This window comes from Mytilus californianus, unplaced genomic scaffold (assembly GCF_021869535.1).
Source record: "Mytilus californianus isolate M0D057914Y unplaced genomic scaffold, xbMytCali1.0.p SCAF_2, whole genome shotgun sequence".
NCBI classification, from domain to species: Eukaryota; Metazoa; Mollusca; class Bivalvia; order Mytilida; family Mytilidae; genus Mytilus; species Mytilus californianus.
Window position 1 is genome coordinate 72,114,826 of NW_026262668.1, and position 17,258 is coordinate 72,132,083.

At 33.0% G+C, this 17,258-nt stretch overlaps 1 protein-coding gene across 2 annotated transcripts in view; it reads left to right on the forward strand.

The window, feature by feature from the left end:
• Window positions 1-17,258, forward strand: part of LOC127728038 (bromodomain-containing protein 3-like) — a 59,701-nt gene that overhangs the window by 10,893 nt on the left and 31,550 nt on the right. For both annotated transcript variants that reach the window (XM_052235205.1, XM_052235206.1), the window contains exons 7-12: window positions 3,649-3,840; window positions 7,082-7,177; window positions 8,909-9,010; window positions 12,787-13,498; window positions 15,063-15,233; window positions 17,097-17,216. In XM_052235205.1, the coding sequence (XP_052091165.1) occupies window positions 3,649-3,840; window positions 7,082-7,177; window positions 8,909-9,010; window positions 12,787-13,498; window positions 15,063-15,233; window positions 17,097-17,216 (1,393 nt within the window). The remainder of the gene's footprint in view (window positions 1-3,648; window positions 3,841-7,081; window positions 7,178-8,908; window positions 9,011-12,786; window positions 13,499-15,062; window positions 15,234-17,096; window positions 17,217-17,258) is intronic.

Genomic DNA, 17,258 nt, shown 5'->3' on the forward strand with positions numbered 1-17,258 from the left:
CAAAGTTTATACTTGACATGTATATTAACCAACACCAGAGGGTGTGTCATAATGTATGTACAACTTCTTAGGTCAAAGGTCAAGGTCACAAACTTTGATTTTAGTTGACAATCCCATGTCCGCTCTATATCTTGAGATCGCTCTATATCTTGAGATCCGTTATGATTTCAAATTTTATACTGGACATGTATATTAACCAACACCAGAGGGTGTGTCATAATGTATGTACAACTTCCTAGGTCAAAGGTCAAGGTCAAAAACTTTGGTTTTAGTTGACAACCCCATGTCCTATGGTAAAGATCGTGTTCACTCTATATCTTGAGAACCATTATGATTTCAAAGTTTATACTTGACATGTATATAAACCAACACCAGAGGGTGTGTCATAATTTACCCTTCAGGAGTAACTATCTCATTATACTTTAACACGAAAACAAATATATGAACAAAATATTGCTCTTATTTATATTTGTTATAACAAATTCTTTACTTTGTTATTATTCTATGTTCATAATAACGGCCATTTTGTTGATTAGCTTGACATAGGATGCTGGGTTGCTATGTGTTGCTAAGGGGGGCGGGGCATACCAGTAAATAGTGGAAAGGTGCATTTACCAGGTTGGCGGTAATTACTGGTCAATACTGGCAAAATAATGAAATTTGAATAGGACATTACTATAAAAACCGGTCATAACCTAGTCAATTACTGAGTAAATAGACAGAGATAGTTACAGGACAGAAAGTCACTAATCTACTGCATGTACATTGTACTAGGACAAAAAATCAAAATTCATTCATTAACAAGTGTTTGAATATACCTTCCAACCTTATCAGGCTATTAACCTACATTGCATGGATGTTGGGTTTCATAGTTAAAAGAAATTAAGTAGCCAAAAGAAGCATATTTAAGATGTGAGGTGTATATCAGTGACAAACCAAACCAACATGCAAACAATAACCAAAAAGATGAAAGAGCTCAACATCAAAAATGATTATACAAGCTGACTTGGAAAGGGTAGGGAGGAAAAAACAAAATTATGTGCTGAATTTAATCTTTTAAAATATGATTTTTATTTTGTTGCATCATTCAAAATACACAAAAAAATCAAAATATGTCTTGAAAACAAATCTACCTTCACACCTGGGCAAAGGTTGCTTGTAATTAAGTAAATCTTAATCTGTGAAGGTGAAACAAAAATCCATGTTTTAATTACAGCCATATCTTAATAGATATGATTGTTTCATGCCATGGAAACACAAACCATAAATAGACAACTTTTATTTAATTGAATTCTGTGTATTCATTTCTTTTTGTTGGCACCAGTTTATGTGAATTGAGGAAAATTGTATTTTCATTGATGCAGGATTTTGTGGTTTTACAATTCTGCATGTATAAGGCTAAAATTCATAATTTGTTGAATATTTAAATTCAGTTTATTGTTGACATGAAATCAATGAATAATGAAATCAGTTCAAATTAAAAACACTTTATAATAAAGAGAGGAGAAAAGGGAACTCATTATGAAAAATACTTGGAATTGATAAAATATTTCAGTAATCAAATTTAAGATGGTTCAAAGCAAAAATTGTAACTTGAAAGCTCTTTTAAAATGAATTTTTGCTGATTGTGATGTGCCTAATGTGTTCAGTATTCTCCCCTTGCCATTGGAACACATCAAGTCCTACCCATTGGACCCTAAATTGTTGCTTTATTGACTACAATGACTAGTTGCAGAAAACAATGTTCAGATAGTAAAAATTATTTTTTTGAAACCCTGTTTAATATGGATATGTTAAAATCACAAAAACAAACATTGACAATATTTGCAAAAACAGATACCATCTGCATTTTTATTATTGGCTTTCAGGCATGTACAATAGTTGTTATTAAAAAACTTCTTGTAACAAATCTAACATTACGTTGGTTGAATTATAACTTAAAGTTTACAAATCTTCTGATGTCGTTATAACAATTTTTTTGTTAAAACTTGTTAATTTATACAAATTTTACCTTTACTCCTGGGCAAAGATTGCTTGAAATTAAGTTATTCTTAATCAGTGAAGGTGATAGAAAATTCCATGTTTAATTACAGTCTTATCTTTATAGATACATGATTGTTTCATGCCATGGAAACACTAAAATATGACAAGAATGTAAAACTTGAATAATGAAGTAAAATTAATTACTGTAATCGGCTTGTTTAGTTCGCATTAGTACATTGTCCACACCCCCTTTTAGTTGGGAGAATTCAGGTAAAAAAGGTTTGTAACTGTTTGAAAACGCCTAATGAAACACTGGTAATTTCAAATCGTGTGTGATCGTTTGCAGTATTTTCATGGAAAAACCTGTTTTCCATCATCAAATAAACGTTGAAAATGATTCTAGAATACTTCAATAGTGTTAAAATAAGTCAAAATCACAAAAAATTACAACTTAGAAACTTGTGTTAGTTTAAACCAGAAGTTCGAATAGCATGTGTAAATAAAAATAAATACGGTGAGAATGTGTGGAAAATCCGTACTAATAGATATCACTAGAATATGACGTTTAAAGTAGAATGCTGTTAAATATATCTGTCATATTAATGTTTAAAGGATCTAAAGCTAAAACAAAACACACGAGTCAGTATGAATCACCAAAATGGAACAAATAACCGATAATGTTTTGTAGTTTATACATCGTTATGCATAAACTGGTTCCCAACTATCTTATACACTTTTTGATTCAGTTAAAAACAAGCGGTTTCCAGTTTATGTTATACAATGCCAATGAATGCTGTGAAAAGAAATTTGTAATGAAGCATTTAATTTTGAAATTAATCACTTTATATATGGACTAAATAAGCCTGAATTCGTTCTGCAGTTATTTTTTTCTGTTGGTGTTTTTTTCAGTAGTTTTAAACCGTTTTGATAAGGATTAGGCTGGTATCTTACTGATACTTTTAAAGTGTATAACATTGAAGTGCGCACATTTGCAGTTTGCTTGACTGGGTTCAAATAAGTGTGGGTCCGAAGTCCTGGACCTGTCTTTTCTAGGAGTTAGCTTTTCATTTTTTAATTACAAAAGTCAAGGACCTACCATTCTTTACACTGATGCTTTATACAGAACCATTGATTTTCTTATGTCATGGACCTTTTATTATTCAAAGCAAATTTAAACACCTGGCTTGTTTGTTAGGCTAACTAAGAAGTCTGTTTTGGCTATTGAAACCAACTTGGCATTAAATCATTTGCTGTTACTTTTCAGTAGATAGTGCTAGTAATATGCAAACAACTTTATTGTTCTTTATAAGGCACTAACATTCATTATCAAATGAAATTTTGAGAAATATACATCTTCATGTGGTCAGCACTGTCCTTATACATGTTATATTTATCATTTTCTAACTTGCAGTTTTTGTACAATTTTTACCTTCACTCCTGGGCAAAGTTTGCTTGAAACTAAGTTATTCTTTATAATCAGTGAAGGTGATACTAAATTCCATGTTTAATTACATTCTGTCTTAATAGATATGATTGTTTCATGCCATGGAAACACTAAAACATGACAATAATTTATACAAAAAATGTTATGCTAGAAATTAACATAAGGGAAAAATTATTAACTCTGGCAATTGTATCCAATTTTATTGGTGTTACATTTTTTAGACAAAAAGAGGTGTAAAAAGAAAAGCTGATACAACCACACCCATTGTTGCAACCATGCCTAAGGATCCTTCAATTGAATCAACAGTAAAAGTAGAAAAAGTTCCAGCAAAACTTCCTCCCACTCGAAGAGAAAGCAATCGTCCGATCAAAAAGCCAAAGAGAGATTTACTCGAGGAAGATTCTCCAGATCCAGTAAGTACATTTGGTTGAGGCAAATGTAAGTACCCATAGTGATTGCATCAAACAAATGGTTTTATACCAACCTATGATAGTAAGGGAAATTCTATTTTCTGACTTCACATCAGTCAATTATTCTTACTTGGTCTGTCCAGTACCAAGTTTCTGGTTAAGGTACCATGAAGTTGTGGTCTCATTAACTGGAAGCTTTGTGCACATGTTCATTTTAATGTGATACTTTTAGTTTACATTTAGAGGGTTTTCACCATGGATTTCATGGATTACTGAACATAGAAATGAGAGCGTATGAAAGCAGTACATTTTAAGGTTAAGGTCACTTGCCATGAAGTTGTGATATTTTGTACAAATGTTCATGCAAAATAACGTTCATGACCCAGATTTGTAGGTGTACAGAACATGGAAATGTGATGGTGTGAGCAGGGCATAGTGTTCTATGGACACATTCTTGTTAACAGGAATTTTACTTGTAATGTTAAATTCAAAACCTTTTTTAATTTTTATACGACCGCAAAAAAATTTTTTTGGTCGTATATTGGTATGACGTTGGCGTCGTCCGAAGACACATTGGTTTTCGCACTCTAACTTTAGTTTAAGTGAATGGATCTCTATGAAATTTTACCACAAGGTTCAATACCACAAAAGGAAGGTTGGGATTGATTTTGGGGGTTATGGTACCAACAGTAAAGGAATTAGGGGCCAAAAAGGGGCCAAAAATAAGCATTTTTGTAACTTCCAGACATAACTTGTGTGTTAGTGTTTGGATCTCTCTGACATTGTATCACAAGGTTCCATATCTCAAAAGGAATGCTGGGATTGATTTTGGGGGTCATTGCCTCAAAATTTTAGGAATTAGGGGCAAAAAACAAGCATTTTTCTAGTTTCATGACAATAACTTGTGTGTAAGTGTATGGATCTTTCTGAAATTGTACTACAAGGTTCCATATTACAAAGGGATAGCTGGAATTGAGTTTGGGGGTAATTGCCGAAACGTTTAGGAATTGGGGGCCAAAAAGGGGCCAAAAATAAGCATTTTTCTAGTTTCCAGACAATAACTTGTTCAAGTGTATGGATCTCTCTGAAATTGTACTGCAAGGTACCATACCACAAAGGGAAGGCTGGGATTGATGATGGGGGTAATTGCCTCAATATTTTAGGAATCAGGGGCCAAAAATGGGCAAAAAACAAGCATTTTTCTAGTTTCAGGACAATAACTTGTGTGTAAGTGTATGGATCTTTCTGAAATTGTACTACAAGGTTCCATATCACACAGAGTTCGCGAAAATGGTCGGTCCTGTCGGTCAAAATGAGGCTCGGACCAGTATTTTGAAGGCTAGTGCCGGTCCTGATGACCGATGTAAAAACGGCCGTTGTAGTGCATATTTCGGCACTTTTTTACATCGGTTATTAGAAGTACCGCAACTGTTTCCAATAAGTGTTTACATTGGTTATCAGATGTACCCGCTGCCAATATCCGGTACTGGTTTACGGATTTATTATAAACAAACCAAAGCGGCGATCTACACGTGGCCTACTAAATTTGTTCATAGAGCCATCCCTGGCAAACAATCTGCGATTGAACCCTACAATGGAGCAAACAAATACTGTTAACAGCCAAGAAAGTGATGAAATGGATAGTGAAGATGACTTTAAATAAGAACAATCAGAAGACCTGAACTGGTCCTTCATTGTTAATTTGCCTGTGGGTGCGAAGAATAAAACTAATATTAATAAAGTTATTTTTCGATAAAATATGTTATTAATTTTATTTCAGGATAAAATTGACAGATTTTGTAGGACTGACAAATAATCATGCTTTGTCGGTCCCATGACCGACGGGTCAAAATAAGTTTTCGCGAACTCTGATCACAAAGGGAAAGCTGGGTTTGAGTTTGGGGGTAATTGTCCTAAAGGTTTAGGAATTTGGGGCCAAAAAGGGGCCAAAAAACACATTTTTCTAGTTTCCAGACAATAACTTGTGTTCAAGTGTATGGATCTCTCTGAAATTGTACTGCAAGGTACCATACCACAAAAGGAAGGCTGGGATTGAGTTTGGGGGTGATGAATCATATGGGGGTTCAAAAAATTGGGGGGGGAGGGGATTTTTTTTTTTTCCTTTTTTCTTTTAAAATTTTCCATTTTAAGTTGGTTATTTCTGATTTATATTTAAAAGCAAATAATAATGATATGGTAGGAGATACACACCAAACAGGATGTGTAAATTATATAATAAGTATTGTGCAATAGTAAGAAATTTTCAATTGCACAGTATTGCACAATAGCAAGAAATCTTCAATTGCACAGTATTGCGCAATAGCAAGAAATCTTCAATTGCACAGTATTGCGCAATAGCAAGAAATATCCAATAGCACAATATTGCGCAATAGCAAGAAATTGTCAATTGTACAGTATTGCGCAATATTTTTAGCAAGAAATATTTAATTGCACAGTATTGTGCAAAAGAAGATACTTCGTATAAATTGCTTATTTCTTGACCAATTTCAATGGGGTTTTATTCTTGAATTCTTGGGGTTCTTTAATATGCTGAATCTAACCGTGTATTTAGTTTTTGGATTTTGGGCCCCGTTTTTAAATTGGTCCACATTGAGGTCCAAAGGGTCCAAAATTAAACTTAGTTTGATTTTAACAAAAATTGAATTCTTAGGGTTCTTTGATATGCTGAATCTAAACATGTATTTAGATTTTTGATTATGGGCCCAGTTTTCAAGTTGATCCAAATCGGGGTCCAAAATTAAACTTTGTTTGATTTCAACAAAAATTGAATATATGGGGTTCTTTGATATGCAGAATCTAACCATGTATTTAGATTTTTGATTTTTGGGCCCCGTTATCAACTTTGTCCACATTGAGGTCAAAAGGGTCCAAAATTAAACTTAGTTTGATTTCATCAAAAATTGAATTCTTGGGGTTCTTTGACATGCTGAATCTAACCATGTATTTAGATTTTGGATATTGGACCATAATAGGTGAATGTCCAATTTAAAATTTTTAAGTTCTTAGACCACCTTCATTCTGTGTCAGAAACCTATGCTGTGTCAAATATTTAATCACAATCCAAATGCAAAGCTGTATCAAGCTTGAATGTTGTGTCCATACTTGCCCCAACTGTTCAGGGTTCGACCTCTGCGGTCGTATCAAGCTGCGCCCTGCGGAGCATTTTATTTTTACTAATTTGATATTTCATGAAAAGCTTTAAACTTTTTTTTTTGATTCGCAGGAAAAAACAGTGTCTAAAGCCAAGAAAGGAAAACTGTCTGAACAGCTCAAATTTTGCAATAATATGGTGAAAGAATTGATTGCCAAAAAGCATGCTGTAAGTAGATATTTAAATGAAACCAAATTTTCAATCACAAAGTGATTTATACTGTAAAAATAACTATACAACTGAAATTGAGAATCACAGTAAGGCTTTGTACAACAATAGGACATTATGACTATTTGCTCTTTTAATCTAAACCTGACATTCAGTTGTTTACATACGAGTGTTGGTTTTTATACACCCGTTTACGGGACGTATTATGGTATACCGTTGTCCGTTTGTCCATCCGTTGTCAACATGTCGGACATTGACTCAAAAACGCTTTAACCAATTTTCATAAAACTTTGGTGCATTGTTTATATCTATTGACGTGAGCTCCCTTTCGTTTTTTATAAATTTTAGATTTTACGTCTCCGAGTTATGGGGTTTTATTCATTAAAAAAAGGGTGATTTTCCAGTTTTCAGACAATAACTCGAGAATGCTTTCACCAACTTGCAAGAAATTGTGGTGAATTGTTTATATCTATTGACATGAGCTCCCTTTTGATTTTTATATATTTTAGATTTTACGTTTCCGAGTTGCAGGGTTTTATTCATAAAAAAAGGGGGATTTTCCAGTTTTCAGACAAAAAATCAAATATGCTTTCAGCAGTTCTTATGAAACTTTGGTGAATTGTTTATATCTATTGATGTAAGCTCAGTTTAGAATTTTATAAATTTTACATTTTACATTTCTGAGTTATGGGGTTTTATTCATTAAAAAAGGGGGGATTTTCCAGTTTTCGGACAATAACTCAAAAATGCTGTCAACAATTCTCATGAAACTTTGGTAAATTGTTTATATCTTATGATGTACCCTCCCTTTACATTTTCAAAAATTTCTAATATGACATTGAGAATTAATTGAACTTTATTTGGTTATAGTCTGACAGCAGATTTATTAAGTATTGCGCAACAGCACAGTGTATTGCACAACAGCAAGAAATCTTTTATTGAATATAAATTCAATTCATATAACCAATTTCAAGTTCTTTGACTACATTTATTCAGAAACCTAGAATATGTCAAATATTTAATTACAATCCAAAATCAGACCTGTATCAAGCTTGAATATTGTGTCAATTTTTGCCCCAACTGTTCAGGTTGGACCTCTGCGGGCGTATCCAGCTGCGCTCAGCGAAGCAGTTTATTTATGCCCCTGCCGTAGTGGAGGGGGTATTAAGTTTTACCCTTGTCCGTCTGTACGTACGTTCGTACGTACGTCCCAAAGTTGGTTTCCGTTCTCTTACTTTAGTTTGCCAAAACCTTATATTTTGAAACTTATACACAATGCTTATTACCACAAAACACAGATCAAGTTTGAATTTTGGTGGCGTCACTTTATCCGTTCTAGAGTTATGCCCCTTTTACAAATGGAAAATTTGCTAAATTTTTCATTACCGTTCTCTAAAGTTTGCCTCAACCAAATGTTATGAAACTTTTACACAATGCTTATTACCACAAAAACTCAGATCATGTATGAATTTGGGTAGCACCACTTTTACCGTTCTTGAGTTGTGTCCCTTTTTAACGTTATATGCAAGCGGGGTCATCATCTGTGTCCCATGGACACATTCCCCATTTATTTTATCTCTAAATCTTTATGATTTAAATCTCTTTGTAGCTGTCCTATAGAATTGATCAGTTGTAGTATAAAAGATATTGGTAATCCAATTTGTAGTTAACTTTGATTGCCCTCTTGGGTTTGTTCAAGGAATAGATCTCAACACTAGCATATATTTTCAGGAGTATGCTTGGCCATTCTACAAACCAGTAGATGCAGAAATGCTTGGTCTTCATGATTATTATGAAATAATTAAAAAGCCAATGGACCTTGGAAGTATAAAAGTAAGTTATTAGATAATGATTTTACTGTTGGAAAAGTTGAGCGTGGCAACATCATTTTTTGAACTACATAAATATTGAATAGTTGATGTAGTTATAACCGCTCTTTAAGTATAGTGACTATTGTAATCACCTTGTCTGTTCAACTGTGCATTTTTTTTCAACATTTTTCTCAGAAATAAAACAGAATGACTTTTATATTTGGTCAGCAGCTTGTTGGTGATGAATTTTAATGCTTTATCAATTTTCAGATCTACGATACCTTCTTGTTTTTAATACTTTTTAATTACCAGGATACTTTGTACAAAAGTGTGTGCATTCTTGTTTGTTTCTATCCTTGTCTACACTAGATGCATTACAATATACTGTGTCTTTAGGAGTTTAATATGCTGTAAAGAATCTTATATGCTGGTGTTCTGAGAAGATAAACTCTCTTTCGATTATGCTATTTCAGATGTATTGTTCCAATGGGATGGCAATTTAATTGAAAAAATTAACTGTTAGGACGACATGATTACTCAGGTTAAATTTATTGGATCTTTAACAAAATTAAGAAATAATTCATGGGGCTAGAATATATCGTGATTTTACCACGGGTTGGCACTTTAGGCTAAATGTAAAATATCGGCATAAAGGAACAACCCGTGGTAAAATCACGATATATTCAAGCCCCCATAAATTATTCGATTCTAATAGGACAAATACAGCAATTCTTTTAGATGGAAGTGCTCTAGATGAAGGCAAATATTTGCCGTTCCCATAAACAAACGCACTTTTCAATTGACGTAAAAGAACGGAGAAAACTGAATTAGTGACATGCTTGACCTATTTACAATAATGTATTTAAATATGTTTGGATGAATTTAGATAAGAATTTTTTTATGTCCCCGCCGTAGCGGTGGGGGCATTAAGTTTTACCCTTGTCCGTCTGTACGTACATACGTACGAACATCCGTCCGTACGTCCCGAAATTGGTTTCCGTTCTCTAACTTGAGTTTGCCTCAAACAAATGTTATGAAACTTATACACAATGCTAATTACCACAAAACACATATCAGGTTTGAACTTTGGTTGCGACACTTTAACCGTTCTAGAGTTATGCCCCTTTATAAATGGAAAAATTGCAAAATTTTTAGTTTCCTTTCTCTAACTTAAGTTTGCCTCCACCAAATGTTATGAAACTTATACACAATGCTGATTACCACAAAACACAGATCAAGTTTGAATTTTGGTGGCGTCACTCTAACCGTTCTAGAGTTATGCCCCTTTATAAATGAAAAAATTGCAAAATTTTTAGTTTCCGTTCTCTAACTTAAATTTGCCTCAATCAAATGTTATGAAACTTATACACAATGCTTATTACCACAAAACACAGATCAAGTTTGAATTTTGGTTGCCTCACTTTAACTGTTCTAGAGTTATGCCCCTTTATAAATGGAAAAATTGCAAAATTTTTAGTTTCCGTTCTCTAACTTAAGTTAGCCTCAACCAAATGTTATGAAACTTATACACAATGCTTATTATCACAAAACACAGATCAAGTTTGAATTTTGGTGGCCTCACTTTAACCATTCTTGAGTAATGCCCCTTTATAAAAGGAAAAATTGCAAATTTTTTAGTTTCCGTTCTCTAACTTAAGTTTGCCTCAACCAAATGTTATGAAACTTATACACAATGCTTATTATCACAAAACACAGATCAAGTTTGAATTTTGGTGGCGTCACTTTAACCGTTCTAGAGTTATGTCCTTTATAAATGGAAAAATTGCTAAATATTTATTTTCTTCTTAATATCAAGTTATTTTTAAAATTGGAGTTATCTTCCTTTGTCCATGATTATAGTTGAATGAACTACAATCAATGCTTTATACAATGCAATGTTTAATTTTGACCTCCACTGATAAAACACAGATCTAGTTGAATTTGGGTAGTGTCACTTTAACCATTATTGAGTTATGGCCTTTATAAATGGAAAGATTGCAAAATTTTTAGTTTCCATTCTGTAACTTAAGTTTGCCCCAACCAAACATTATGAAACCTATACACAATATTCATTACCACAAAACTAAGATCAAGTACAAATTTTTTGTTTCTGTTTTCTAACTTCAGTTTGCCTCAACCAAATGTTATGAAACTTATACACAATGCATATTACTACATAATACAGATTAAGTACAAAATAAGGTGCAGACACTTTTACCATTCTTGAGTTATGTCCCTTTATAAAAATAAAAATTGCTGAATTTTTTAGTTTGTCTCAACCAAATGTTATAAAACTTATACACAACTGTTCTAGAGTTATGCGTGTTTACAAATAGAAAAATTGCTGAATTTTTAGTTTCTGTTCTCAACTTAAGTTTGCCTCAACCAAATGTTATGACACTTTTAAACACAATGCTTATTACCACAAAACTCTGATCAAGTTCAAATTTGGGTAGCGTCACTTTTACCGTTCTTCAGTTATGTCCCTTTATAACTATATGATATGCAAGCGGGGGCATCATCTGTGTCCACATGTGGACACTATCCACATTTATTTATATGTCTAATATGTATAAAAAAAAATGGATTATAACACATATTAGCATCGTTTGTATGTTTCCTTGTTGTGATGATGTTTTTCGGTTTCACAAGCGTGTATTTTCCCGTTAAATCCTCATATTCTTACGTCATCATTTTATGATGTCAGGAAGCTCATTTATAAAAAAGCATATGACGTGGGAGTACGATCAGAACAGCCCAAACAATATATTCATATTTTACCAAGGGTGTGTAAACAAAGCGTATGAAGAATGTCGTGTTAGAATTTTACACAATGTTTGATTGTAAAAAAAATTCGCAAGTTATTGGACATTATTCCAATATTCATGAAAGCTTTTGGAATCTCATGTGTCTTCTTATTCCACATAATTTAATAGAATTTTGTTACAACCTAACAACCAATAAAAGCTAGGTACCACCCCTTTATTTTTTGATATTTTCAGAATTGTGGATCTGAAGTGATGGAGAATAGGGGATTGTCTTTTCATGCACTCGCAGTGCAGCATTTTATAAATACATGTTTCATGAATAGTACAATAGTAATTTTTGCAGGTTTGCCGGAAATGCAAATAGTCTTTAATATAAGATAGGAGCACCATAAATTGATGGGCAGGCAGGAGTGCTTTAAGAAGTGTGTGCGCTTATTTTGAGGAAACATCTCCATTTTCAACCCAGACCATTCAAACTTTACTGAATGTTTGTACATACATTGTATAAATGCATCTCAACTATTTTGAGAATTTTATCAGATTTTCCAAATGTTGAAAGGGACCATGTAAACTGTTGTCAATCAGTTTTAGCATGTCTTGCTTCAACTCAAGTATACTTCAAGGAATCAGTACCAAATTTTATTTCAATAAATAAATTGATAAAATGAGATTCAGATTTATTTTATGCTACATTAAACTATGACCTTTAAGAAAGTATATTTTGCACTTGGACGTTATACAATTGTTAATTCAAAAACATTGTTTCTATTACTCATTTACAACATACCTGTTATTAATATTTATTTTAATGTTTGTTTCAAATGTGATGAGAAAAATTTACATTTTTATGTTCAAAAGACAATTTTTTTAAATTGCTAAAAGAAGATTCAGTAATGATATAAATGATTTGTATTGTGTTTTCTTCTAAATTTTCTAATAACAACAAAGTAGCAGTGGTCCTTGAAAGAAAACAATTAATGAGGATGAAATTTGGGTTTCAAATATCTATATTTGAATTATTACATTTCAGAAAAAAATGGACAATAGAGAATATAAGTCTCCTTCAGAGTTTGCTGATGATGTACGGTTAATATTTACAAATTGTTATAGATACAATCCTTCTGATAGTGACGTTGTAATGATGGCTAAAAAACTGCAGGATGTATTTGAAATGAAATATGCAAAATTGCCAGATGAGCCACATACTGCCAATGGTGACAAGGCAGATAGTGGTAGTGATACTTCTGAAAGTGAATCAGAGTCTGACAATGAAAGTGAGGAAGAAAGGGAACAAAAAATAAAAAGTCTTCAGGAAGAACTGAAAAAAATTCAAGATGATTTAGGTAAATTGACAGAAGAACATATGCAAAAATTAAAACAGAAAAAGGAAAAGAGTGAGAAAAAGAAGAAAAAAAAGAAGGAAAAAATTGAGAAAGTTAAGGTGATAGAGACACCTGCTTTGGTGGCATCAAGCACAAATGCTACAATTGTGCCACCATCTGTGAACGATGTAAAAACACCGAAAGTGAAAACTACGAAAAAATTGCCATTAGAACCAAAAAGTACAAAGAAAAAGACTCCAGCAACTCGTACACCTAGTGCTAAGAAAAATAAGATAGTGTCTTCAGGGACTGGTGGGCCTCCTCCACCTGTGGCATTTGATAGTGACGATGAAGACAATGCTAAACCAATGACTTATGATGAAAAACGACAGCTCAGTTTGGATATTAATAAACTTCCAGGTAATGCTAAATTGAATGTGTTGTGATTGATTTGATGCTTCAGATTGGATTTCGGTAGTGTACATTTTTCTTGTCAGTTCGAATAAAAGTTCTTATTCGAATTTTTGCAGGGAAGTTGTTTCCAGATGCTGAATGAAATACTACATATGGGATTGAAACATTTTTGGATGTATGATCACTTGTGAGAGGAAAATCACTTATGATTTTGAGGTCATCTTGTCAGATTTCATGTCAAGTTTTTAAAAATAAAACATAATTTTGTGCAGAAAAGTGGTTTCTGGATGCAAAATAAAATACTGCATATTTGATTGCAACCTTACTTGGATATATGGTCACTTGTATTAAGATATTTTAAGGTGACTGTCTAAGGTCAAGGTCAAAGAGACTAAAAATAGACAAAATTTGGTTTCATGATGCTTAATCAAATGCTACATATGTGATTGCAACCTTTATTGGATATATACCATTCTCAAAACACCAAAATAAATTCTTTGAATGTTACTAACAGTAAAAACTCAGCACAAACCCGGAATAAGGGCCGTCCTGAACTTGCCATGTTGAAGCCATGGCTCTGACTTAGACGATCATTAACAATAAAATTCTTATATCTTACAAATGTTGATCAGTTCCTCATGAACTAAACATGAAAGATCAACAATGTTAAGTTTTTGAATTTTTTTTTTGTAGTCTGTATATGTCTGATTTGTCATGTATTGGTGATGGGAGCTCAGATTTTTCTGATGATCAATGTCTTCAATGCCTTTAAATTCTCAGGTCTCATGACTCACTGCCAAACTAGATTTATGACTCCATTTGTTTTAAAATTTGAATTCCATGATGGTGGAAATGGCTCATTTCCTTCCAAGTTCTGTAGTTTAAATTGATGTGCAAATGTTTTTTTGGAATGATGTTACAAGATGTCTTTAAATGTGTATCTTATTCCTGTTGACAAAAATAAAATGATATCCCTTCTAGCTTGACAGTTTTTGTATAATCTTTTTTTTGTTGAGCCTTTGGCAAGTATACATGTATAACAACAACAAAAAACTTCAGTCTTTGATTTTTGTAGCTAGTTTTTAGTATTAATTCAAACCAACATGTAATTTTATATCTCGTATACCTGATAGATGTATAGTCAGACTTTTATGCAAACACCTGATTATTATTGTACATTTATTAAACTTCCTTGTAAATATTCTGTCAACATAAGTCTTAGATGTGTCACTCATCTAGTTGGTCATACAATTTCTATTTTTAGTTCCATTAAAAGATTAGGGATGAAAAATTATGTCTGAGGGGTGCACTTCTTAACTACAATTTGCCTGGTTAATGTTTACGACTTTACTGCACTCATGATTTAAAGGTAGGCATCAGAATTTAAAAAAAATGGATATACTACATATGTAGAAGGAAAAATTTTGAAATCATTGAACTCTCGGGTTGTGAACCAACTGTCATATTGGCATAACCCTATTATGATATTGTGTGGCCATGTCATATGGAATTGATTCTTGAAGCCTTTTCTAAGTGGAAAGTCTGTTAATGATTTTTTTTTGCTTCACAGGTGATAAATTGGGAAGAGTTGTGTTCATAATTCAGTCTAGGGAACCGTCCTTGCGAGACTCTAATCCAGATGAAATAGAAATAGACTTTGAAACTCTCAAACCTTCCACGTTGCGAGAATTAGAAGCATATGTGATGTCTTGTCTGAAAAAGAAAGCAAGAAAGCCATATAGTGAGTATTCAGAGATTGTTATTTGCAATAAATATATATATATATGAATTGTATCTTGGCAATAATATACATTTGTAAAAGAAACAGTGTTTAGGCCATCTTTGTCTTTCCTGCACATGATTTTTAAGTAAGTGGCAATTACTTAGATTTTTGTGGCTGCCGTTTCAGAAATTTCTATATGTTTACAGTTCGTGCTTCGTTCCTGTTGATCAACTTTTGGACATAAGAAACTTTCATGAGAGTTGTACTTAGATATAAGGTGGCAATGAGACAACTCTCCATCCAAGTCACAATTTGTAAAAGTAAACCATTATAGGTCAAAGTACAGCCTTCAACACGTAGCCTTTGCTCACACCGAACAGCAAGCTATAAAGGGCCCCAAAAATGACTAGTGTAAAACCATTCAAACAGGAAAGCCAAGGGTCTACTCTATATAAAAAACGAGAAACACTTATGGACCACATCAACAAACGACAACCACTGAACATCAGGTTCCTGACTTAGGTCAGGTGCAAACAAATGCAGTGGGTTTAAATGTTTTAATAGGCACCAACCTTCGCCCTACCTGAAACAATAGTATAACATCACAACATAGAAAGACGCACTATAAAATATCAATTGAAATGGCTTAACTCAAAAGATATATTAACAAAAACAAGTGAACATACACTGAACGAATAAATTTGATCTATGACACAATGTAAATACAAAATTAAATAAAACAAGGGGGTTAGATGTAAAAGAATACCAGAAAGACCACTATTACCTTGGACAAAATGCTGCTAAATAAAATAACGTACACGGGTAAATAAGAATAATTTTGTTGTAAGGTATATATGGAGTACGGAAATAATTTTGTCCTAAAAAAAATTGTAATTTGTTGAGGTTTTTGGTACTTGTGTGTTATGTTGACTATCAGATCAAGATTGTGTTTTGCTCCAGCTGTTGATCAGCTGTTGGTGTAATAAAGATTATTAAAGGCCTTGGGCTTAATCGAAGAAAATTGTACTTGTCTTGACTTTTCACATAGTTCCTGCTGTAGTGTATGAGGATGCCTTACAGGGCTGTTTTGGGTTGCGTTTTGGTAGACCCAACTTTTTAGCCCCCTACAGACGAAGTCGAAGGGGACTTTAGGTTTGTACTCCGTCCGTCTGTTTGTCTGTTCATTCCTCAGTTCGGCAAATCAGTTTTCCACACTTTTTTTCTTCATGCTTGAAGATATTGATTTGATATTTGGTGTATTGTTTTATCATGACAAGTTACAGATCCAGTTCGAATTTTGTTCCTTTCTGATGATTTTGTGATTTTGTGCGGAGTTATGATCCAATGACTTAGAAAATTCACTAAAATAATCAGTTTTCCACACTTTTTTTTTGTCATTCTTGAAGATATTGGTATAGTATATAGTTTTATCATGACAAGTTACATTCCAAGTTTGAATTTTGTTCCGGTCTGATGATTTTGTGCAGAGTTATGGTCCTTGGACTTGAAAAATTCACTCAAATAGTCAGTTTTCCGCACTTTTTTTCGTCATGCTTGAAGATATTGACTTGATATTTGTTATATAGTTTACACCCTGACAAGTTATAGATCAAGTTAGAATTTTGTTCCAATACAATGAAATCTATCCGGTAGGGGACTATGTATTGCCATGCAATACTCACAGAAAGCTTGTTATAATTAGGGCAGGGGCATCAATCATTTCATACAGCACACATCTAGTTTAATATGAATTCTGAAACTTGTAAACTTTAAAGTTATCTGGCATATTTTTTTTATTGGAAAAGTTCTCCATTTTCTCTACACAAAGATATAGTTCAGTTATGAATGCATATGTTAAACCTTTTAATTTTTCATTCTCAGCCAAAAAAGCCTCTGGGAAGTCAAGAGAAGAAGCTCAGAAAGAGAAAAAGCTAGAGTTAGAACAAAAATTGATTGAGGTTCATGAAAAGCTGGGAAGTAGTGCAAAGAAAGCCAAGAAAGGTCAGTAAATTGGTTTTTTTTTAATCACAATCTTAGATTTAC